This window comes from Convolutriloba macropyga, chromosome 1, assembly GCF_964194025.1.
Source record: "Convolutriloba macropyga chromosome 1, txConMacr16.3, whole genome shotgun sequence".
NCBI lineage: Eukaryota > Metazoa > Xenacoelomorpha > Acoela > Convolutidae > Convolutriloba > Convolutriloba macropyga.
Window position 1 is genome coordinate 70,288,202 of NC_134468.1, and position 24,891 is coordinate 70,313,092.

A 24,891-nucleotide genomic window follows, 5' to 3' on the forward strand; every position below is an offset into this window, starting at 1 on the left:
TAATAACCAACTGCGTTTTGTTTTAATTTGACTTTGGTTTTAATTATTGTACAGTTCTTTTGAAGTGTTATTCGGAACTTTTCAACAGATGAGTACCTAATAGTAATTTAACATTGTGGTATATGAATCATGGAAACTGGATTTTTTTGTTTCACCATGTTTGAGCAATAGCACGTGCTAGAATTCCACAAGCAATATATATATATATATATATATATATATATATATATATGTCCAGTCCTTCGAAAGGCTGGCCATAAATATATTTCTTGCGAAATTCTATCACGTGCTGTTGTTCTTAAACGGTGAAACAAAAATATCCAGTCTTCTTGAGTCACTTACCAAAATGTTAATTGACTATTAGGTACTCATCTGTTGAAAATTTTCGAATAACACTTCAAAAGATTTGTACAATAGGTAAAACAAAACGCAGTTGGTTATTAGATTTCGCGCTTGAAATAACTCTACCTGTTCTAGCTTTCAACAAACAAACACATGAAAACCAGATTTTGTCAGTCTTTGTCCTGTTTTTTATATCAGCAAAAAACAATTTTTCATAGAAATTCTGCAAGATTCTTGCAAGTTTTTAAATATTTTAATGACGAGGGTCCTAGAAAGTTGTCTAGCTTCAAAAGCTTCAAAACACCTTCAATAGGAAATCTAGACTTATCTCGGCCATCTAATTTGCAATATATCGACGAGACATCAATTTTTTTTGCTTTTTGAAACGGTAATTTAATGTTAGAAAAGGTATGATTTCCTCTTGTTACTCATCTATTCATAACGAACAGAGTGTTAAATGTTAGTTGTGTTTGCGCAAAAAGTATGTACGAGAAAGTTGCGCTTTAAAAAAACAAAAAAATTTTTTGGACACATGCTTATAACAAAAGACATGATTCCTACAGAGTTGGAATTTCATAATTAGTGGTAACAAACAGTAAAATTACGTCGGTTATAGTTTTGATCGTAAATTTTTGCATTGCAGTAAAAAAATTGCTCAAATTTCAATAAGCTATTTGCAGAAGTAGGTGACATCAATAATGAGAAAACGGAGTATTCATATAGTCTCATGTTTAATAAATTCAATCATATCGTTTTATAATTCAGAGCCGGAAAAAATTAACGTTACATCAAATTTATAAAGTTGATCACTGTCATTAGAGAATTTGTAATCAACCGGTTTTGGTTCTTTACGTCTTGAAAGATTATAAGTTTTGTTTAAACAACATTTTTAATCTCAGTTTCATCAATGTAACACAATAAGAATTCATAATAAATGCAGATAAGTTACTATTAGATATATATCTGAGCACGTTTTTAATAATCGGTTTCAATACATGAGATAAAAATTGAATAATTACCTTTAATTGAAGAGACCATGGCTGAGGGAGGCGTGAACTTTACAGACTGCAGCATATGTCTTGAAACCTTCAAGACACCTCGAATTCTACCCTGTGGTCACACACTTTGCACAGAGTGTTTGGAGTCATTAATGACTGCTGAAATCAGTCAAAGGAGTTGCCCCGAATGCCGGAAAGCCATACCAACTCAAGGAATTGAAGAGTTTCCCGTTAATTACGCTCTGACATCCGTGAGAAATGTTCTATAAATACTTGTTAAGAAGTAAATGCTCAAATCCCATCTCTAAAATGATGTAGTCCAGTCCTTTTTTCTCGTTTTTTTTTAATATGAATCGACTCGTAATCAGTAGAAATTTCATGGCTTTGACTTCCAGAAAATTGGCAAGAGTAAATAGAGAGAATATCCGGATTGAAGACTGGCAGTTTTCTGCCAGGAACAGTTAGTTTAATCTCCCCTAATCCAGACCGGATGTTAATTTTGCTTGTTAATTTTAGTCAATTTTGGTCGTAAATATTGTTCAATGTTACATTTTGAAATCAAGCTAAAATTTGCTTTGTGAATTTGAAAACAATATTATAAAGTTAGACAGATTTTATGAAAGATTGATATTACTGATGCTTTTTAATAAATTAACTACCTTCTATTTGGAGTTTCGTCTTAAGTACGCTTGTCTCCGCAATAAGGGCATTTTCAAGGTCTAATTGATATTCATATAAAGCTCCCCGCGTCACCGGTCGTACAGTTATTGATTTGTAATAGATCATATATGATTCTTAGTAACCATACTAGATCGCAATCAGTAAACTTAAGATCTTGTATGGTTTACAAAAATCGTATTTGAACGCTCTTACGCTTCTCTCGCTCTGTGAAGCTTTAAATGGGGAAAAATTACTTCAAAATTTCAATACCTTTTCGACCCATGTCGCGCATTGTTGTTGCCCTCAGACGCTGTAGGCAACAGCATCTATGAAAAGCACACCTCGTCATTTTTTCAGTTTCTGAAAGACAGCTGTTTTAAAGTAAAAAAAAATAATGCCTGGATTATATATTTTTTGTTTCATCATATAACACAGAATTTTGTAGGAACTTTTCTGCAAAAAACCAATGCTACAATACATTAATGAGTTGGGTCTTATTCTAGTTTGTAACTTGGAATTGTGCGCCATTTACTTTTTATTAAATTGCTGGTTTTTGAAGAGTTCTAATAAAAATTTTCTATACTTAAGTGGAGCTGATTGTAGGTACGATGGAAAACAACCAGGAGTTGAAATACTTCTTCAGGTCTACTTCTGTTCCAGAAAATATGAACCAATAAACTAGGAACAAAGCGTCGTATATCTCCACAGGACGAGATAGCCAAAGCCGAAAGCATTTTGGGCTTTAAAAATGAATAAACTAATTTTGCTCATTGTCTCGTTGGCATTAAGTGGTATTCTCAAAACGACTACAAAAATAATTGTTAACTTTTCTTGAGTGCTGTAAACTTGACAAAGTTCGCTACTTTGTCACTGATACATGGTACACGTATAATAAAAATAGCAAGTTTATCCCAATTAACTGCACTGACTAAAGCAAAGATAACTCGAAGAGTCGTTAATAGTCTCCCTACCAAATGTGTCATACATACAAACAAGGAGGCTCGGTAATGTGCGTTCGCACATTAAGTTCCGACTCCGCTCATCTACATTTTTCACTTAATTGTCTACCAATTGAGGAAGAGATAAAAAAATTAACATATCAACATATCGTTCAACAAACTACTAAAAGAATAAAACAATCTACTCTAGAGTGTCTATGAGACCTGTGGCTACCATAATAAGACTACCAGAAAAGACGGCAAAAAAATCAAATAGTTACAAATATTAATTACGACCAAAACTCCTTGTCAATTTTTTGAAAACCACTAATAACCAAATCAAAAGGGGCATAAGATGAAATTTATACTAAGAAAATTAACCGGTACTTTTTGGAACAAAATATGGGACTTTTCCACAATGCGACGTGGCAATAAGTTGACTAGAAATGAGCAAAAGCGGCAAAAGTTTATTGAAACATTGCTTTTTATTTTAAAAAAAAAGTATTAAATTCGAACTGATTAGAAAAATTACGCATCAAATGAAATCATTCAGAGAGTCTTGTATACCCCAAAAGAGAGCGACAGAGGTTCATTATCCAAGATATGTCATACGAATACAAAAAAAAACGACAAACACAGGCAAAATTTGCACGAAAAATTTTGCGCGAAAACGATGTCCCCCCAATCAATTAAATATTAAGGTGATCACTAAAAACAGTAAAAACCTTCGTTTGAATTTTTGGCAGTATACAACATTTGTAAATCAAAAGACGCTCAATATTGTGATACTGTGAAAAGAAACAAAAACCTATAAAAATGGGGCAACTTTGTAGAAATCACGAAAACTGGTTTTATGAAAACTGGTTGTTCCAAGAAGAAAGACCATTTGAGGAAAAAAAAACCTTTATGAAGAGCAAATTGTTTTTCAAAAGATAAATTATGTGGATTGTATATAGAGAATCTTAGCTACAATTTAAAAGAAATAAAATTGGCAGATCTCAAAAATCTATCTCTTTTTTTTTAAAAAACAAATATTTTCAAAATTCATAGCCAACAAAAGCTTTCGACTAAAAGAGTAGACAGTTTGTCTTGCAACTAGTCGGAAAACTAAATTCGACTGTTATCAATGAGACTAAATCATAAGACTATAAAAACATTAAATACAAGCTGAGCTAATAAGTTTCAATAACAACTTTACGAAACCACAGTTTTGAAGCCATTAAAATTATAAGATATTAACCAAGAGAATATAACATCTTCATTTGCGTCTCTTTTGATCATCATAACATCTTTTTGTAATACAACTATCACAAAAAGACAAAAATAAGAACCCTAGAAACTGAAAAGTATCTAAAATCCACAAAACTCTTCTGAAACAAATTTTCTAAGCCCCGAAGACATTATTTAAAAAGTTTAAATAACAGAAAAATTAGTTTTTGATTCAACAAAACTTTAAAATGAGCTCTAAATAATGATGTTAATTTAAAAATATGATACAACATTGTAAAACACGAAAAAACGCCAACCAGAACAAAAAGGGATAAGTTGAAGAATACTATTACTTTTTTTTTTACAAATTTAATTCGAAATTCAAAACAGCCATTCTGATATCAGTTATTTAAGTTCAATTTTTAAACTATAGTTGGCCACTGAGACCTTTAATTACAAAATATTTGGCATATGACAACAAAAATTAATAACAAATAAAGGGCAAAAATAAAACATTACCAAATTACCAATTTCTGCAAGAGAACGGTGTCGCAGCCCTTCAAACCATATGTTATAAAAACAAAAAATATGTTCAATTTAAAATGTTGTAAACGTTTTATCATTTAGATTTTTAAAAAATGTCACAGTTTACAAAAAAAAGAACAACAGAATAATGGGCAATTATGCGCAAAAATCAGAAAATTTTGTATAAAAACTCGTCGTACCAAAAGCAAGAAAGACTTCTGTTAAAACAATCGGCCACTAAAATAGTTTTTATTCTATAAGGCGCAAATGTTGACCTGTACTTACTGAGAATAAGCAAAATGTTGACTAAAATAATATAAAAAACTGACCATTTCAAAAAATCACAGAAATTTCCTTAAAACAAATACGTTCAATAACATAAGAGACATTAGGTAACAACCGAATGAATGGAAAAGGATCACCTGCACCTCTTGAGGAAGAAATTTACATCTTCGAGTTGTCAAACTCAAAAATCAGACTGCCAAAAGAATAACAATTGAAGGGAAAAGACAAGAATTCAGTTAAAATTTACTAAAACTTTTCCTCAAAGCCATAAAAACCCTTTGGATCTCTGAAAACAAACTGTATCTACATTCGGTCTCAAATTTACGCAAATTGGAGCTATCATTAACGGAGCCATGAATAAAAAATATTGTCAGCACATAGCACTAAAAGAACAAAAGCAAAGTTTTTTGAAAAAAAGGCAGCATCAAAATAAAAACCAAAAAGTCTCTGAGTCCATGATATTATCAAACCTCTCCCTGATGTTGTCGCGTGCCCTGCAAACCAACCAAGTCTTCCAATTATTCGCGAATCAGACCAATTGTTGTGTGGAATTCTTCAAATATTGAAAAAAAAGATGCATTTTGTATAATTATCGAGTTAAATCTGCAAAAAACGGCAAATTTTTAATTCCATAAGACTTTCATATGGCGCCTGATTACAAATAGCGCTTTTTGTGAGATTAGGGAGTCTGTGTTAAGGTTTCTAGGTCACTAAGTCTGGCAAACTTTAACAACGTGGACCAAAAAAGCATATTTTGTGCGATTTTTGATGAAAAATGCTTGAATTTTGAAAATTTTATCAAAAATTTTAGCCAAAAAAAACTTCAATCAAACAATTCAGCAACGTTCTTTTATCTCTAACGGTAACAACAACACTCTGCCGCTAAAAATTTTAACCTATTTTGAATTATATTAGCGATATTGTGCCAAATTTTAGCAAAAATTACTGAAAATGTGAACAAAAAGCAGTCGAATGTTCGCAATACTTTAAACCTCGATAACTCCCTGTAAAACACGAAAAATGAAAAAATCTTTTTAATTCCGTATTCTACGCTGGACGGGCTTTTTAGTTCCTCCCTCCCTACGAAAGTGGGGGTCGGAACAATTAACAGTTCTTGATCTTTTAAGGCGATTGTTGTCAAGACAGTTGCCCAAACAAACGATCTGTTGCGGAAGTTTTTGTTTTCGAAATGATAATGGGTAACAATTTTTTTTTTCATTTTCATTTTATACTGAATTATTGATGATGATATGTGATTCGGATATTGATCAAAATGGAAACAATTCAGGGAGCATTGAATTAAAAAAGTTTCACTCCGAAATTATCAAATTCTGTTATTATTTCTCAGAGGTATTATGGTTAAACAGATATTGTTTTTTGATTTAGGCTGATTTTTGTAATATTTTCAGGCAATCCTTGAACCACGTCATACCAATGCAAACCACACCGAGTTTTCATCACCAACTTCATCAGCACGTGGCCCAATCATATGCAATCTATAACTGATTCCTCGATTTTAAAATACATGGATCAAAGGGTGCCGCCGAGTTTTAATATGAACGTGTAGTCGTGTTCAATATACTGCGCATTTTTGCGCAGTATATTGAACACTCTTTCTATCATATAAAAATCATATAAAAAAGAACGATTTCCATTTAAACGAAATTCAGACAGAGGTTTTTATATACGACAAAAAATGGTAAAAATCAGTATATAAAGAAGTTTTGCATTTCAACTATAACAAAATGTTTACATCACCAGAGGAGATTAAAAAATTTTGCGGTTTTGATTGCGCAGCTCATCAAGGACAAACTATCATCATCAGTGTAAGATTTTGACTATTAATGGTCGTTGTGCTATATACGGTTTCATGATGAATTCGAATTGGTCCACAAACTTTTACTGATGACATATTGGACTTAAGTGTAAAGAAGCAGAGCCAAAAAATTCATAATCGTACAAAGACAAGAAATGAAAGAAGTAAAAATTATGAGTGAAGAAAAAAGAACAATCAATTGCATTTATTTTCCATGTGTTTGATGAAAACCTATGAACTTAAAATTTGTTCTTTGTTGTTGGTTCATTTGTCATATCAATCGAATGTTCTAAAAAACTAGAACAGATACTGTGAATTTTAGTTCTGCCAGGATGTCTCTTAGAGTGTTTTAGCCCAAATAGTATGCTCATAGGCTGCTTTTCGAATTTTTTTTTTAACATGGATCCTTCGCTTTCTTGCTCTTTATGAGATTTCCAAAAGTAAGTTATTTAACACTCTTTTGCTATGCATCAAATGTAGAACGTTTTCCCTTTGTATACTGACTACCATTCAACATAAATTCTGTTATTCCTATTTGATATAAAACTGTCGAACTTTTTTCATCACAAAATGTAAAATGTTGATGAAAACACATGATAAAAATAGTAAAAGCACCAAAATTGCGGATCACGCACAAAAATAAATTTTTGGCATAGTCCCTATTTTTTCCGATGAGCAAAAATGTTTTTTTTTCCGATGAGCGAAAAACGTTGACGCTTAATCCAAGTCGAGCCTGAAATCTATTTGTTTATTCAGGGCATTAGTTTTATTTCAGTATTTATATAAAAATATGCAAATTTTAAGCTAGAATAATCCCTATTTGTTTCATTTTTCCAGATGAAGAGCTCAGTAATTCTCAAGAAAACTCAACAAACTCAACAAAAAAAACTGCCTCCACACTTTGACCAAAAGTAAGACTCTTAGAGTGACGAAGAATCGAAATTTACTTGTCAAAAAATTACATGGCAAATAGCTGATTAAGCAAACCAATTCTTTTAAACTATTTTCCTCGGAAAAGTGTTTCAATTGGGCTAGTTTTGTTATTTACTACTCGAAATCTAATTTAAATATATTAATCTTCTAAGGAGCCATGATGTTTGTATATGCTAATCTGCAATAGGGTCTTCTAGTCCGCAATTAGTACTTTGAGGGGTTTTTTTATGCATATACTTACTATTTAGGTTTGCTTCCATTTTCAACTAATGAATACCTTATTAACACGTTTTATGCAATGTAACGGCAAATGTGAATATTTATACTAGCTAAAAGCAGCTATTTTCTGAGTATCCACTTCCAAAACCGTCTTCCAAAAATGTATACTTTCTGATCATAAAATTGTGCGGCCATTGCTGCCACTAAAGCGTGATCATATCCCTCGTGCGACTATGTGTTTCTGTTCGCATATTTCCATCCGCAAGATCGTGTGGTCAGAGGCAGGTTGGGTCTAGAATTAGAATCAGCGAATTTTTCCTTTTATATTGAAGACAGGGGGAACAAACATTGCATGGCCGATATCCAAAAAATCGAGTTTGTGTTATTTTGTAAAATATTTTAACGACCCATGTTTCAAGATTTGAGTTGGAAGCGTGTGTGGAAACTAGTTACACCAAGAAAATTTAGTCCAAATTTGCCGCAAACTTGGATATATGTGCAACTGTATCCACAATGAAAGAAAACTATTTTTCACGCCACAAGTCACTAGTTTCCACGCGCCACCTTTCTCAACCGTTGACGAATTTAGTTACTAAGATATTATCAATTAGACCGAAATGAAAGAAAGACCTAATTGGTGATTAATTTCAGAAATGTCCTTCTCGATACTAATGATGGATTACGAAAACAATAAGTGGTTTTACCCATAGCTCTGTTGAAAAAAAAAAAAACAAAAAAGAGTTTTAATTTGTTCTCAATAATTTACTGGTAAAGTTCGGGCAATAAAGTTATAGGATGATTACATGCTCAAAACGGTGGAATTGGGCTAATTTTGTCCGTGAACACAGGTTGCAAATTGTAACCCTTTTAAAAGACATAAGTAACTTATTTCACGTTCTGTGGAACTATTTTCCATCGTCGAGAATATTATATCACTCGTTTCCACGAAACGCAAATTTTAATGAAATTCGCTTTTTCGGATATTGGCCACGTAGTGAAGAGCGAGCGTACTATAAAAACCTCCAACGCTCAAAAAAAATTGATTGGGCCAGGTGGATCAGAGTGATGTTTGTTCTACGCATAATTTGCCGGAAGACTTTTTCTGCAGAGGCCGGAAGTGTTTTATGCCCGTTTGCAAAAATTGTTGGTCTGTTTGTCACTCCGGACACATTGTGGTACCCATAGAGATGCAGTTGCAGGTAATGAGACAAAAGGTTGCAAAAAACACAGATGAAGTTATGCTATTTAAAACAGCTGAAGAGTCGTTAATTTCTGAAGTTTTGGAAAACAATTTATCCCTAAATTCGACCGCAAAAGCAACAAAGGAGTTTTTGAACTTTTATCAACAGCAATTTATCAAAAGAGTGTCTGACACACTGGAGTCGTGTCAAAAAAAGCAAGACAATATTGAACAAATAGAACAAACGTTAGAATCAACGGGTGCGGTGTTCGTTGCAGTCAAACATCAAATAATTGAGCTGAAGTTTAGTATTCAAAAGGAATTTGAACTTACCTGTGCACCTCAAAATTCAAATTTGCGTTCGAAGCCTTCTCTTCCAATAAGACCGGCGTCGAATTCTTCGCTTTCTGTAGCTGATTCACAATTATTGTCATCGAATAACACGATAATATTCTCTACCGCCAAAAAGAAAACAGAGAAATTAGTCGATTGTCAACTAAAAAGTGTCAAAGAGACGTCATTTAAACAACTGCTGAGTTACAAAGACGAAATGCTGGATTTGTGCAGTCAGAAAGAAGATGATATGGTTCAAATTGACAACTTTTTGGAATCAATGAATACTGTGGTCATCGCTACGAAGAAGCAACTAATGGAATTTAAATTGAGTCTTCAAGAATCTGAATTAGTGAGATTTGCATCCAGGAGATCAGAGATTTATTCACCTCAAAGTGTTGGTATAACAGAACGGGGAACAGTTTTCCTATCACACTTTTTAGAGTTTCAAAAAACTGTACCAAAAGTATAATAGTTTCAGCGTTATTCGCATAAACTTAACAATAAGCCAAGAGCTTACAAAAAAAACTTAAATTAGATTTCGCAATCAAAATAACAAATTCTTTAAGGAAATAGAGAATAGAAGATTAGCAATTTGGTTGCGAACCGTCTCTATATCTGACTTGCTATTTTATAAGAAACTCTGTAATTAGCCAAACGCGATTACTACTAAAGAAATCACTGAAGATAAAAGTTTTAAGATTGAAGGTCAGCATCACATAAACTTCAATTTGATCTTCCCTTGTAAAACAAAAAAAAATGCAGTTGTTTAGTTGTTACTTTGTGGATTTGTCAATCCATCTTCATTCAACTTTTCACAAAAAAAACGTGATTAGACTCAGATCATAAAACTTTTGCCGGCGAGGGGGTCTTAACCGCCCAAAAACTTCACCTCATAACTTGAGTATTTGTCTTCTCGGCCGCTTTGTTGATTTCTACATTTAGAGATGAACAAAACTGCTCAGCTACTTAATGTTCTCCGGGTTTTACTTTTTATCCTGTTTTTAAAGACAAAAAATTGTTTACTCAGACAAAAGGAGCTATCAGACGGACTGTCGATAGAGCCAGCAGGACATACAAAATTGTTACAAATTCCGTGAAAGCAATTAATGATGAAATTTTTCAAAGAACATATTGCTGAAAAGATAGTCAGAATTTACTTCGATACCTATAAACACTGAACTTGGAGCATTTTCTGCAAAATGTATCATTTTGGAGTTATGAGAACTAAATGAACAGACGCAAGATTTTTTTTAATATTTAATAGTTCCCATTAACTTTGTTAATTTTGTTGTTTTTATTTCACAGAATAATAAGCAGGAACAACAGTGGTTGAAAGTTGCATTATATGACAAGCTCTTGTCCTTAAAAAAGGTGTCTGGTATTTTTTATTTTTTTTTTGTAGCAAGGAGCTCAGAGATTTTTTACGTTCTTCAATAAATCGATGTGCAAACTGGGTGGTTTAAATGATTGTTTTTGTAGTTGATCATGAAATCTTTATCCGAAGCATGTAATATAATTCAGATTATTGATAAATTTCCGTATCAATTTTTTGTCTCCAATTTTTGTTTTAAATTTACCGGTCAGATGCGGACTGAACTTCAACATCCGATCCCCAAAACTAAAAAATTAGATTGTTTTTTTTTCGTAATTTGTTTTGAAGTCCAATAGGAACTTTTTAATTTTTATTTGACTCAAGTCAACTCCCTAAAACCTTTCCATGTGGCTGCCAGATACCAATTCAATTTATAGCAGAATGTTTTCACGTGTTCAAGTGTTTGCCATCAGTTTTAAATTAAAATGAAAGTTAGTCTCTTTTAGTGAGAAATAACAAAAAAAAATCAATTAATTTTTTTACTTTAATTTTACGAACTTTCTCTTTGTGTAGACAACAATTTAAAAGTGCAACATGCACTATAATTTGAAAATTTTCAAGATTTTTGTGAAAAATACTCAAATTTGGACACGAAGTACACCTGCATGAAATTATGTAGAGGTTACAAACCTTAAATTTTTAAAATGTAAAAATTGAATAATTGCCCCAAAATTTGTAAACTCTTCTTTTTTCATGCTTATGTTATATGCTTTTTAGTTTAAAATGCTACCAAATCAACGTCTGTTTTTTATTTTAGTCTAAAAGTTTTTCCGTTCTAAAAATGTTTGCGTATGTGTTTCTTTGTGTTATCAGCGATTTTATTGCTCCATGACAGACCATATATGATACTCATGCTTCTATTCATTTTTGGCATTTTACGCTTTTATTTTGCTATTTGTTTCAGCACAGCAACTTTTGTGAAAGAGATTTATGTCAGTTTTCAGTTGCTCTTGACTGGTTCTGATATGATATAGGTTTTATTTTATTAAAACTTCATGGGCGCTCTTAATTTATGTTTATTTTCTAAATCTCGGACACTTTGATGTTTTGATGCTCTGTCAACTGTAATGTTTTGCGTTCATTTAATGCACATTTTCTTTCCTTCAATTCGTCTGGACTCTTAGTGATTTTTGTTCGGTTTATAGTCTTACGTCTCAGGTTTTTGTGTAAAAAAATTTTGTTAAGGGCTTCCTTAATCAAATACTGTTGGGAAAGCGGAACAGTCGATGCATTGATATTAAACCGGGGGTTGACTTGAATTTGGCATGAGTTGAATTCTTGGACCCTTGGTTTTGGTACTTTCTTCTTAGTTTTTCTTTTTTTGTTTTTCTGCTTGAGAATGCTTTCGGTTGGTTTACAGAATAGTAAGTTGATCTTTTGTTTGCTTAAGGATAGAAAGGTTCTATTCGTCACACATTTTCTTGATCAAAAACACTACAAACAGTTGTCAGTGCAAGTGTAAGTTCTTTCAAAACCAAATAAACCATATATTTTTTAAATCAATCCAATGGTTTTTTTATTAAGGACTACATAAATTTTACATCAATAATATTTTTTGATTTTTGTTTGTTATTTTACTTGTCGTGGGTCTAAGATGTATAAAATTGATAGCAAGTTTTTCCGGTAGATTCTGCCAGATTATCATTTCTGGCAGAATCTCGAAAAGCAACCAATTTTCTGCCAGAACCTGCTGGATTCCTGCAACATAACCATCTATCTAATGTTTACTTTTGGAACAAATTTTAATAGTTTCTGGATACCGTTTGTGAAATAACCGGTCATTCCAGGATTCCCCCTTATTGTTCTGAGCAGCTATGGCCTGATGAGTCATGGCCGCTATGGTGGTACCACGCGAAAGACGCCAAAAGGTGCAAAAATCACTAAAAGCAGCAATGCTGCTCATGAAACGAACGGTATGAAATATGGAATACTAGGAAAAAATCTGAAAACAGGTCGTTGTGACCTAAAACTGTTTGGCTGCGATAACACAGAAATCATAATTATTATTTTATTATTTTTTGATCGGAAAACTTTGCCCCTTTCTAACAGTTGCAGCGACAAAATTTCAACAATTTTGAGTTTTTTAATTTCGGGGGCTTCAGGACACTTCAATCAGTGAATCTTCAATTGGAGCCTGTAATAGATGATAAAATGAAAATGCCATTTAACGCATTCCCGATTGAAGTTGCTCCTCGGATGGGCTTCGGTTCCGGTAGATACTTTCAACCTCCTTGGATGGCAACACCTTCCAAACGTCTCTTCTCTCCCGGGAATTCAAGTCAATTTGCAGCTGCAAAAAGACATTCGACCGCTCTTGTTTTGTCTTCCACGAGATTTGCGACCATACTCCCGGTTCGGTTGAGCAGAAACCAGAAGCTAAGTAAGGCAAAGAGTTTTCGCATTTCAGATCGAATGAAATAGTGAAAGGTCATTCTCAGAATATTATCCAATGATTATCGAACTTCCGCAGTTCTGCTTCCATCTTCATCTGGTACTATAATAGAAAAAAAAATACAATTTATGGGCTTAATTTTGCTGAATAAAAATAGGAAACATACGAAATATTTTGAATATACGAACTTTTTTGAAATTCAGGGCAACAGTAATTTGCTTTGTTAGACAGTTCGAGCCCTAAGACGCGTTCTGAACGCTTGGCTATTTAATTACACTGTCTTAGAAATTGCTAGAAGGGTACCCGAGGAAAGATAACGGAGAGTGCAATTCTCGACCATGTTTTGAGATTAGAGTGGTAAGCATGCGTGGAAACGAGTGACAACAAGAATTCAGATTTGCTTTAAAAATGAAAATATCAGTCACATTGTTTTGGATCAGGAAAGGACAACAGTTGCGCGATTTTGTTACTATTACTGTGCTCATCATCACTGTCGTCCAAAACATCCCTGTCCACGGTTCCAAAGCAGAAGTTCAAGGTAGGTAACACCATTTCAATTGACTGAAACCAAATCAATCTTAATTGCCAATAAATGGCAGAAAAAAAACTTATTTTGTTAATTGTTAATCAAATCGACAATTAGAAGTTTTAGCTATAAGAACATTGTCAGGGCTCATAAGAACAATCAAGTCTGTTATTTGGGCCTCATGTAATTGTTAAACAAAATCAAATAATTAAGTTTTTGGTTAGTGAAAAAATTGATTCACAAGATGATCGCTGAAGATTATGGAAAACATTTGTATGTATCCATGAACACGATTATCGTGTTGACTTCCCATCGGCGACATCAATGCCATAAGGTGATAATACGTGAAGAGATATTATTACTATTTTTTTCTGCAAATTGTCCCACAAAACCTCAAAATTACAAATCTGTACCATTTGCATCATATGAGAATTACGTTTGAAAACCAGAAAAATAAATTTTACATGCAGTTTTTCATAACAATTCATAACGGCCAAGAAATAAAATGTAGTTAAGATCTTTTTGGTGATATGATAGAAACTTTGTGTTTGTCAAAATTCTTGGTTTTCATTTTTAATGGTAAGAGAATCAAACGTCAGTGGCCATATGATAGAGTAATAGATATGAAAAAAATTAGAAAAAATTTCCATATTTTCTCAACGTTTTGGCGATTTCCACTTCAATCGAATACAACTGGATTTCTCACATTTGTTTCAAAATTATTTTGTCATAAAAAAATTTTTCCCAACTTGAGGGGCAGTGACTGCAGTAATAAATGGAGGCTACCTGGCGTTTCTAGGGAAAAATCCAGAACATCAAGACTGTTCAGATCGATTTTTCCCACCGGAATTATCCTGAAACAAGGATGAAAAATGTATATAAATCGAACCATCAACTGGATTACCAATAAAACTGCTCTAATAACTGTAGTATAAAATTACCCCGAATTTTCGGTGCGGAATCATTAATAGGTCATTTTTTATGAAAGACAAGAGAGATAATTATAGATCACTTTTCCCCAATTAGTGAAAAAACCCTATCACTATCCAACGCTGTATCACAGACACATGCAAATATCACCAAAGACTTCCAACAAACTTCAAAACTTTTTCAATTGTGTTTGCCTTATGTTAAACTATTTCATTTTTCGAATGGATTTTTGCTTCCTTTCTTTTCAAAGTTTTTATGTTGCTTCCTAAATATATATTTTTTCTCGAACAGAATATGGTTCCTTCTTATCTTGTGTAATTTTCTATGATAGTTCTTTTTAAAAAAGGAATATTTTGAAGTTGACCTCAAACTCGAAGGACGCCTCTATAGCAACAATGCAAACAAATTGTTGGAAACATTTTAAAATTCTTTTGATCTCTTGCAGCAAAAATAAAGTTGAAAAGGAAAACCAAATTTTTATCTTAGACGAAATTTCTGCAGCTAAATCAAATGAATGATAGTCGCAATTTCAGACGCATAGGTTTCAGCTTGACAAGTTTTTTTTATAATACAAGCGTAGAACACGCATCATTTAAGGAATTTTTCGCGATAAATATTTACTTCTTTCTGGACGGAAAGTGCATGAATTTTTCTTAATTTAAACATTCTTCTACTATTTAAAACGACTAAACATAGAAGTAAAATAGTTCAGGAAATTTTTCAATGACTTTTTATCTGCAATATTTTTTTCTGGAAAAAAGGGTAGGTAATGAAATTTGAACAAAATTGTGCAGGTATTTTTGACAGACATTTCCCCTTCCCTGCACAGCGCGCTGGTCAATTTACTTAAGCATTAATTAGAGTGTTTATATCTGATTCATTGCTTAATTTTAGGCCCTATTTCTCATATCGTTCTCGTCATTATTGGATAACATGTAAATTTTTAACTATCTGGTTATTTTCTTGGAACTTACATGTTTGGAATCCAAAAATAAATTAGTAGAATGGTTTCTGCTCATCAGACCAAAGGCAGTTTGAAATTCCTCAGAGAAAGTGCTAGCAGGAGTGAACATGAACTGAACAGAGCGGGAGATTTGAAGTTTTCTCTTTCATCCTTCGACAGCAAAACAAAAAGAATTTTCGTCTATCGCTCCCAAAACAGCCTATGCTCGTTTGATTTGCAACTCAGGCCGTCATCTAATACCCAACTTGACCTTGTCGTTGGAAAAGGTAGGTGGATTCTGCTTTATGTTACTTCACGTTGTCAAGTAGATTCTCAAGTGTGTTTTGATTGGCCTTCACCTAATTTTCACAATCTTGTTTTCTCAAAACATAGGTTGAATTCTTTCGGCTGATGTAAAAATTGTTTTAACGCAAAAGATTTTTTGCCTAAGATCCTATACTCCACGTAAACTCAAATTCCAATTTTTTATCGTAAAATAACTGTTTATGGAGGAGTATTTTCGATAGCAAACCAATTTCCGTTTGGATTGACTTTTTTATGAATCGACATCAAATGGTTAGAAGTTTAACTCTTCTAAATTGTAAAAAGACGCAAAGAGTACTTATAGATAAAATACATATAGAAAAATACGCAGTTCCACGTGAAATTTGTTCCACTTGATCACTAAACTAGCAATTCAAAAAGTTTCTTCAAATGATGCAGGCAAGTTAGATTTCAAGTGAGACTGAACATATTGTTTCTGCATCTTTCGGAAATCTTGCAAAATTCTGGATTGTCTCTATAAAAATTCCTTGCAATTTTTTATATTTTGTACATCCTAAACTGCCTGGTTTTAAATAGCACTTATAGTACAAATCCGAGTTCTGTTTACTGTAAATTCTATATGATTAAAATCTAATTTTAGTTACAGTTTTGATCAAAATTAAGTAGCGTGAAAATAAGCAGCGAACTATGTTTATTAGATACTATTGTCTCTTAGCTCTATTGTAGAGCACATATTATTATGCATTCCTAATGAAATTTTTCCACTTTAATTAAAAATAAATTGTTAAAACTATTTCACTGCTACCAAGAAAACAGTAAATGCAGTGATTGAGTTAAAAAGAAACTCGCCCTAAAATACTCGCAATTCTTAGCAGTGGATGTGGTAACAGCACTAAAATTTTATTTGCTGAAATGTTTTTACCACCTTTTTTTGACATTTTTTTGGTAGCTATAAATTTTTTCTCAATATTAAAGGTTACTGGTACTACTAGAAAATCTCAGAAATAAGTCAAATTTAACATATCTCCAATGGACTAGTAATTTTCTGCCAGGAGCCTGCAAGTTCTTACAAGATAAATATCTATAAGTTGACTATATATTCTATTAGAGCTTTGTGAAAATGATAGTTTTAATTATAAGTACCTTGTAAGCCATGGTCGCTTTGTAAGATCTTGTAAAAGTCTTGCAGGATCTTGCTTGCAAGTTTTACAATTTCCGTTACTTGCAATGGTTATCTTGCAAGTTCTTACCAGTTAATCATTCAAATTTGACATGGATAGAAAAATGTTACCCTGACTTTTCTCGAGCAAAATTTGACGCAGTTTACGGAGAAATGTTTTATACGCTCTGTCAAATTCAACATCAAAGAAAAAAGGGAAGCATTGTACGCGTGGTCACAAGTACCTAAATCGAAAATGAAGACCCTCGGGTTCGGTTGCAAGAGGTTTCTATAGTCCGTAAATTGGAACCAATTCATATAGTGGACATAAAAAGTATTTCTATTTTTTAACACAAATTGAAATATTTTTTACTCTTCATAAAAACCCAAAAGCACCAAAAATTATATTTAATATATTCATCGAATCAAAATAGAGTTTGTTTTGTTGGTTTTCTAACAAGCTTGATGAGTCAACGGTGTTGAATCTCTTCGAAGGTCTCAGTATTTAGACATTTTTTAAGATAAATTTGACGCCGTTTCCTTTCAAAAAAATATTTGTCGACTTGTGAAATATACTAGTTATATTTTCCCTCTGAATGAGTCCAAATAGGGCAGGCCTTAGAAGCGTTCCAATGAAGCGGATTATAGTTGTTTTTCAATTTTTTAGTTTGTAGCCAATAATAATAATCATTTAGAGAAACAAGACAAAAAAATTTAGTAACTTCTTAGATTTGGTCTTGTTTGTTGTTTGCTTCATCATAATAACAGTACTGAGCAGTCTCATGAGGCTTTGAATGGTGTTTTCCTCCTCTGCATTAACGTGTACGATGGTAGCCAATTCTATGAATCACTCAGACACCGTACATTTTTAAAAATAAAAAACTTCCAGATTTTTGTCTGATTTTTTGTTTTTGGTCCGTTTCTATACTTCTACGAGATTTAGTATAAAACGTTTTAGAATGTTAATTTAGATCGGTTAAATAGATTTAATCGAAAATCACTTATTTTTTTCGGTAGCAAATGATTTTTTTAATGGTCATGCGATTTATCGAATTTTGTTTGCAGTTTCTGTAACAAAACTCATAGGCAATTCTTTAGCTCATTCCGTGTTCTAAATTAAAGTTTGTTGTTAAATTTTTTTTCAGAAATAAAAAACTCGAGCTAATTTGATTTTTCAATAGCATATCTGTTCCCTCATTTTTCACAAATTGATTTCATTAGTCAACTGGAAAATGAATTATATAACGCTGAGATTGTAAAAAGTGCAACCAAAATTAATGGTTTGTTTTATGGCGTGAAATTTTTCCACTCGGATTTTAAATTTACGAGTAATTTTACTGTTTGAACAATTGTTGGATTTCAATAGACAACGTATAGGCTAGTAGACATAAAATGTACCACCTACTAATGGGTGTGAGAAAAAGAAAAAAGTTGAGGAAATGGTTAGCAGTGATACAAATTTCCTACGTGCAACCAAAGAGCTGCTTAGTTTAATTGTTTATCTAGGAGAAATAATTGCTACTTTTAAACAAAATTAAGTTTGTTTAACATAAAAAAATCTTCAGTTAAGTTAATTTTTAATTAGTCTTTTTAATATCGCTTTTTTTAATTGCAGCCATGAGCAGTGAATTATTTAATTATTTAATTTGCTGCTAGCTTTAGCAAAACGACGCACCCAAGGCATTTTTTTTTGCTCTGAGTAAATTTTTAAGGAAACTTTTAATTGGAAAATCAGGTTGTTTAGATTCAAAGAGCTAAATTTGGTGGGATTTTGGGAGACTTTTGCAACATCACTTGAAATGATTTATTAAAAAATTTTGTCACACTGGCATCACGATTGTTGTTCTTGCAGATATTTGAATGTAAGAAGTTTTTTGGTAAGAAAATATTTTTTTGGAGAGGACAGAAATTATAATTAGTATTTGGTGTTGTTAGCTGGCTCCCTGTTTAAAAAATGAATCCCGTTAATCTGTGGGTTAGAGAACATGGAAAAATTGTCATTTTTTTAGTTCAATTTTTCGTCTGTCAATTTCATTTGATTATCTAAATGTTATTCCAATGAGAGAAGACTTTTAGGTCACCAAGCATTTGAACTTTGAGATATTTGTGAAAAAAGCTGAGAAAACCGATTTGGCGGGTGCTTTATAAAAACAGTGGATTTTGACAACGGTTATTTATCCAGACTTCAAAAAAATGGTTGAGCTTGCCCTGTAACTGGACAAATCTGGCAAAAATTTCCTGACAGAAAATCCACCAAGTTGCCAATAAGGGCTTCGCTCAGGCTCGGGCCTCAAACCACCCGAAAAGTTAAGCGATAAGCGCAAACTTTTGTATCTTTCTCATTTTTGTGTGCTCATTTTTTTTCTCATCTGCTTTCTCATTTATCTTTTCAAAATACCAAGGAAGAAATCAGTAGTTCGCAAAATATTTTAGTTCTGATCTCTATGTTTCTTGTGGGCTCATAAATCAGTTAATTGGGTTCTCTAATCGTAGTGTTTTTTTGAGCAGTAGATTTACATATTGCAGAAATTGTTCATTTTGCTTTACCTCAATTTAGCTTGTTATTTCTCGTCTTTTATGATAAGGGCGGAAATTCTTGTCGAGCTAGTGAAGGTAAAACTAATCTTTTTAATCAATTTTGAGAGTTTTGAATTTCCTTAGATTGATTTTTACTGCAGCATATATCTGAGTCTCAGAGTACATCAGCAAAGATTCATCAAATATCAATTCAAAGCAGTACTGAACCATCAAACATAAGAATAACATTATTTTTCAAGATTAACCAAGGATCCACCAATGAGAGAAACCACTTTCCTTCTGCAGTATTTCTGAGAATTTTTATTTAACTAATGACCTTCAACTGAACATAGCTCACCAGCAGACTGCACTCAATCTGAAAATGACTGATTCGCAGATTATGTTTAGCAAGAACAGACTGATCTGTAATAAGCATGCTTGAGACTCCTTAGTAGTCTGAAAAGAACATGTCGACAGCGAAAAAGGTTCACAGTGAAAATTTTGAACTTGAGCTCATAAAAGATAAAATGGCCGCACGCAATTTACTGTATAATCTGTTACGATAAGAAGAGTGAGATTGCGTGTCGGGGGCTGCCGTCGGTTTGAAATACGTGGATTTCGAGACCAGAGATGGTCACAGACGGACAAGAAATTTTGTCACTGGTAGGATAGGAGTGTCGGGTTTAGTTTTTTGAAACAGAGTAGTACGCTCCAGGTTCCTCAAAAAGTTGTGCCTTTTTTGGGTGTTGTATTCGTAAGTTGCTATCAAAAAGGTGTGGCGAGGTCCAGAAATTTAACAATTGCAGATAAAGTGTTTAATGATTTACAGGTTGCTGAATATTTGATTTATTATGGTTCTCTGGTAACGGCTGCCTTACGGCTTTTCGAAAACTGTTGGTGTCACGGGCTCATTGCATTCTCTTCGTATGCTTGGGTGGATTATGAGCCGGTTCATTGGTTTGACAACCTGATGTCCCAAGAAAGAGTCCGTGAAGGCGTGAGGAAATCTTCTGATAATTGACATTGTCAACATATATTCAATTGCTGTTTTTGCGAGCAAGCGTCTGCTGAAAGCTACTTGATTTCTAGACACGGTAACTTGATTTCTAGACTCGGTAAAGCCTGAGCTTTGCGACTATTGTGAATGTACCATCATTTTTCTTTCGAATTTGAAGCGTCATTATGCCCGAGCTCACAAAACGTCCAAATGAAAGAGCTGTGAACAACGAGTAGGTTGAGGTAATTCACCTTTTCATGCTGAGTGAGGAGTTAAGAGTGGCAATTAACCATGTACAGATGGAGGGCATAAGGTTTGTTAATCGCTAATCTAATGTGTTCAATTAGCAGTGAGCTGCTAATTGCGATTTCTCAGGTGGTAGTTTACATCACCTTTTAAACCGCGCTTTCACTTTGGTTTGCATTCGGTTTTGGTATTTTCGTTGGTTTCTTGTGGTTTTAATTGGGTGCTTGTCTGGAGGAGGGAGGCAGGGATGTTGGTTTGGATGGAATACTTGGTTTTGGAGTTTCTTGGGTCTTTGTTATGCTTTGTGGAAGAACGGAGGGCGCGTGGGGGTGACAGGAAGGGTGTTTTAGAGGGAGTTTGGGAGAGAGGGAGTGGGGGAGAGAGTGAAGGAGTAGGGTCTTTAGAGAAGAGCAACGAAGGAAAAGACAAAGAGAAAAGAAAAAGAAGAAAAAGAGGAAGGAAAGAAGAGAGGCACCCTCAGTGCACCACCGGCAGCCAGACCCCCCTATCAGGGAACCATCAACCGGCTTGTGCGCTGAGAGTACGGTGACTTGTCATTGGTTTTGATTTTTATAAATAGAAAGAGGACGAGAGGCACTCTCAGTGCACCACCGACAGCCAGACCTCCCTTTCAGAGGACGAGCAGCCGGCTTGTGCACTGAGGGTACAAAGGCTTGTAATTTATACCTCTTTTTGAGGCGGTTATTTTCGCCTTGCGGGGGTGAGTGGTTGTTCCAAAGCGGGAACAGAGGGTGGGACCAGTATCAAGGCCTCAGCATGATTGCCACGATCATATTGCCTTCACTTACTGGTACCCTGGAGTTAGAGCGTGGGGCCAGCATCAAGGCCTCAGCATGATTCCCACGATCATGCTGCCCTCCCTTACTGGTACCCTGGAGTTAGAGTTAGATCAGCTTCAAGACCTAGACTGATTCCCGTGATCAGTCTAGTCTCCAACACTGATCAGTCATCTGCAGTTTCAGTCCCTTCTTTCTACTGTCTGTGGAGGCGTGCTGAAGGAAGAAAGAAGAAGAAAAAAAATAAAAAAAATATATATAAAAAAAATTATATATATATATATATATATATATATATATATAAATACAAAAAAGATCAAGTTAGATTTCAATTTTCCCTCTTGGGTGGTGTGGTTAGTGGTGTGGTTAGAACAAGTCTAGTGAGAGTTACTTTATTTGTTTGGTTGCCTTTAAGAAAACGCGGTTTAAGTGGCTGCTCAAGGCTGCTCAGTTATTTTTGTTCTTCCTCTTTCGTTGGTTTTTGGTTCTGAGCGATGGTCTGTTTTTGCCTGCTGCTTTCTGCTTTTGTTTGTTGAGCCACTCGTAAACGGGTCTCGACGTTATCATTTCTATCAATGTTTGGTTGATCTCAATCCCTGGATGCACTAGTATTAGTCTCAGCGCTTCCCTGTGTTCTGCTTTGACTATTTGACTCAGCCGCAGGAGAGTCACTTCCTCTGGTAGATCCTTTTGCATTAGCTGTTCTTTGACCCCTCTTCTTGTATCTGGCATGATGGCTGCGCTGATGTTGAGTCCTGTCATCTGTCGTCCCAGCTCTTGGCTTGTCATGTCTTTGTAGTTGTTTGTGGAGTGCTCACTGAGGCTGTTGCCGATGGCGTCGTAGTAGATGTTGAAGGTTGATGATGGGTGTTGGAGTTTGATGTTGTTGATGATGTGAGGCACTCTTTTTCTGACGTCTCTGTGGTTGAAGGAGACTCCTCCTGCAGCAAAGCTCAGTGGTAGAAGGATGTGTTTCTTGGCGTCTCTGAGGCAGGAGGCTCCGATGATGTAGTTTGGCATTTTGCAGTTGTATAGATGGATGGTGGTGCTATTGTGTCCCTCTTGTTAAGACAGTCATTTCAAAAAGCCGTTTTAGTTTCAGCCAATCAGAGGTTGGCTCTCACTTTGGTTGTTTTTGATATCCTCCAATCAAGTGTTGAGAAAGTCTTTGTTTTTTGATGGTTCAGTTTCAGATTTTGGAGTTAAGTATTGCCATTTGGATCATTTTCAAGATGACTTTTTCTTCTTCTTCAACTGTTGTTTCTTCTTCTGGTGTGGTGGATAAGGTCATCATCATCCCGCTTTCTCCACAGGACGAGGTTTGTGATCCTCGTCCAGTGCCTCGTGGGAACAAGAAGTTGGTATTTGATGCGAGGTTGCCTGATGGGCTGGCAATGGGCAATGCCTTCATTGAGCAGAAGCGGGCGAAGAGGCAGGCAAAGAACGAGAAAGCAGCTGCCAAGCAAGCTGAGAGTTTGCCAGCTGGAGATCGTGATACTGATAATGTTGGCACGATCTCGTCTGAATATGTTTGCGATGACCTGCCTGATGTTGGCCCCTATGATTCTGATGACCCTCGAAGTGATCCAGATGTTTACCTTAGTCGGTTTTAGTTTTCCTCACTGTGTGGTTGCCGTTAAAAGTTAAAAGCTGCACCTCCGTTTTTTCTATATTTTTGTTGTAGTGTCACTTATTCTATAATTTTGATGTAGCATCGTTTATTCTATATACTTTTTTCTGTTGTGTCATTTATTCTATATTTTGAGTTGTAGTGTCTTTTATTCTAAAAAAAGAGAAACAAAAAAAAGGAGAACCATGTTCGGTGCAAGGTGCTGTTAGAGTGTGGGTCAATATCGGGGCTACAGCATTATTCCCGTGATCATGCTGCCCTCCCTTACTGGTAACCTGGGGTTAGATCAGCTTCAAGACTTAGACTGATTCCCGTGATCACTCTAGTCTCCCACACTGATCTTTTTGATGCGAGGTTCATCAGTTCTTTACATAGCATCCAGCCACTTACACATATATGTAGGCGCGCACACACACACACGCAAAGAAACAAAAAATTTAATCAAGCTTAACCGGGGCAGTGTGTTTTTGAATTTTGCCCTAATTTTTTTTGATTGGCTTCAGCTAACGCCTCGAGTCATACACCAAGACATCCACATCTAGCTTTGTTTTGAAATTTGTCCTAATTTTGTTTGTTTTTATACTTTTTCATTTTGAGTGGCTTCAGCTAACGCCTCGAGTCATACCCCAAGACATCCGCATCCACCTTTGTTTAAAATTTTGCCCTAATTTGTTTGTTTTTATACTTTTTCATTTTTAATGGCTTCAGCTAACGCCTCGAGTCATACCCCAAGACATCCGCGTCAACCTTTGTTTGAGTTTTGCCCTAATTTTGTTTGTTTTTATTCTTTTTCACTTTGAGTGGCTTCAGTTAACTCCTCGCGTCATACTCCAAGACATCCGCATCCAACTTTGTTTTCAATTTTGTTCTTACTTTGTTTTTTTTATATTCTTTTTCACTGTGAGTGGCTTCAGCTAACGTCTCGAGTCATACTCCAAGACATCCGCATCTACCTTTGTTTTACAGTTTTGTGTTAGTTTCTTGTTTTCCTTTTCTGCCTTTTCCTTTAATTATTTTCTTGTTTCCTTTATAAAATGTTTTGCAAAGGAGTTTGAAACATTTTGATCTGGCTCCAAGTTATTAAGTGTTTTTCTGTTATCTTTTTAATTTCCTTATTTCGTTTTATAGTCCTTACGAGGTATTCCGAGCTTCATTTTTGGATTGTTTAGCTTACTATTTCTAAATTTCCTATTTGATGTAGTTCATCTACGCTTGTCCACATTGGTAGGTTATATGCAAGTCTTATGGCTTTATTTTGTCCTCTTTGTATCTTGTTGAGATCGCTTTTTGTTACATTTACCCAAGCTGCATTTGCATACATGTATAGTGGTCTTACCATTGTTTTATAAAGATACATAATTATTTTAGATTTTATTATTTATGATTTTAGGTGTCTTAGCATATTGATTCTTTGTTGCATTTTTGCGACTATTTTGTTTGCATGATTTATCCACGTCATTTTATAATTGAGATCAAGTCCAAGAAATTTTACTTCTTTGCTGATGTTGATGTCTTCTGACCCTAAGTTAGTCTTAGATTTGTGTTCAGTATTTGTCTAGTGAAGATGGTGTATATGGTTTTTCCCGCGTTAAGGAGTATTTTCCATTTGTCGCACTATTTTTCTAAGTGTCTGATTCCGATTTGTAAATGTTTATT

The 24,891-nt window shown here is 34.3% G+C and overlaps 1 protein-coding gene across 2 annotated transcripts in view; it reads left to right on the forward strand.

Annotated features, from left to right (window-relative positions):
* The first annotated feature begins 1,257 nt into the window (after positions 1 to 1,257).
* The window catches only part of LOC142351015 (uncharacterized), a 29,263-nt gene continuing 5,629 nt past the window's right edge, over positions 1,258 to 24,891 (forward strand). Inside the window, exons 1-5 of one of the 2 annotated variants that reach the window (XM_075403065.1) lie at positions 1,258 to 1,591; positions 6,367 to 6,429; positions 8,978 to 9,835; positions 12,863 to 13,165; positions 15,684 to 15,891. In XM_075403065.1, coding sequence (XP_075259180.1) covers positions 1,379 to 1,591; positions 6,367 to 6,429; positions 8,978 to 9,835; positions 12,863 to 13,165; positions 15,684 to 15,891 — 1,645 coding nt within the window. In that variant the 5' untranslated portion in view covers positions 1,258 to 1,378. The remainder of the gene's footprint in view (positions 1,592 to 6,366; positions 6,430 to 8,977; positions 9,836 to 12,862; positions 13,166 to 15,683; positions 15,892 to 24,891) is intronic. The other variant, XM_075403075.1, reaches the window with a different exon arrangement.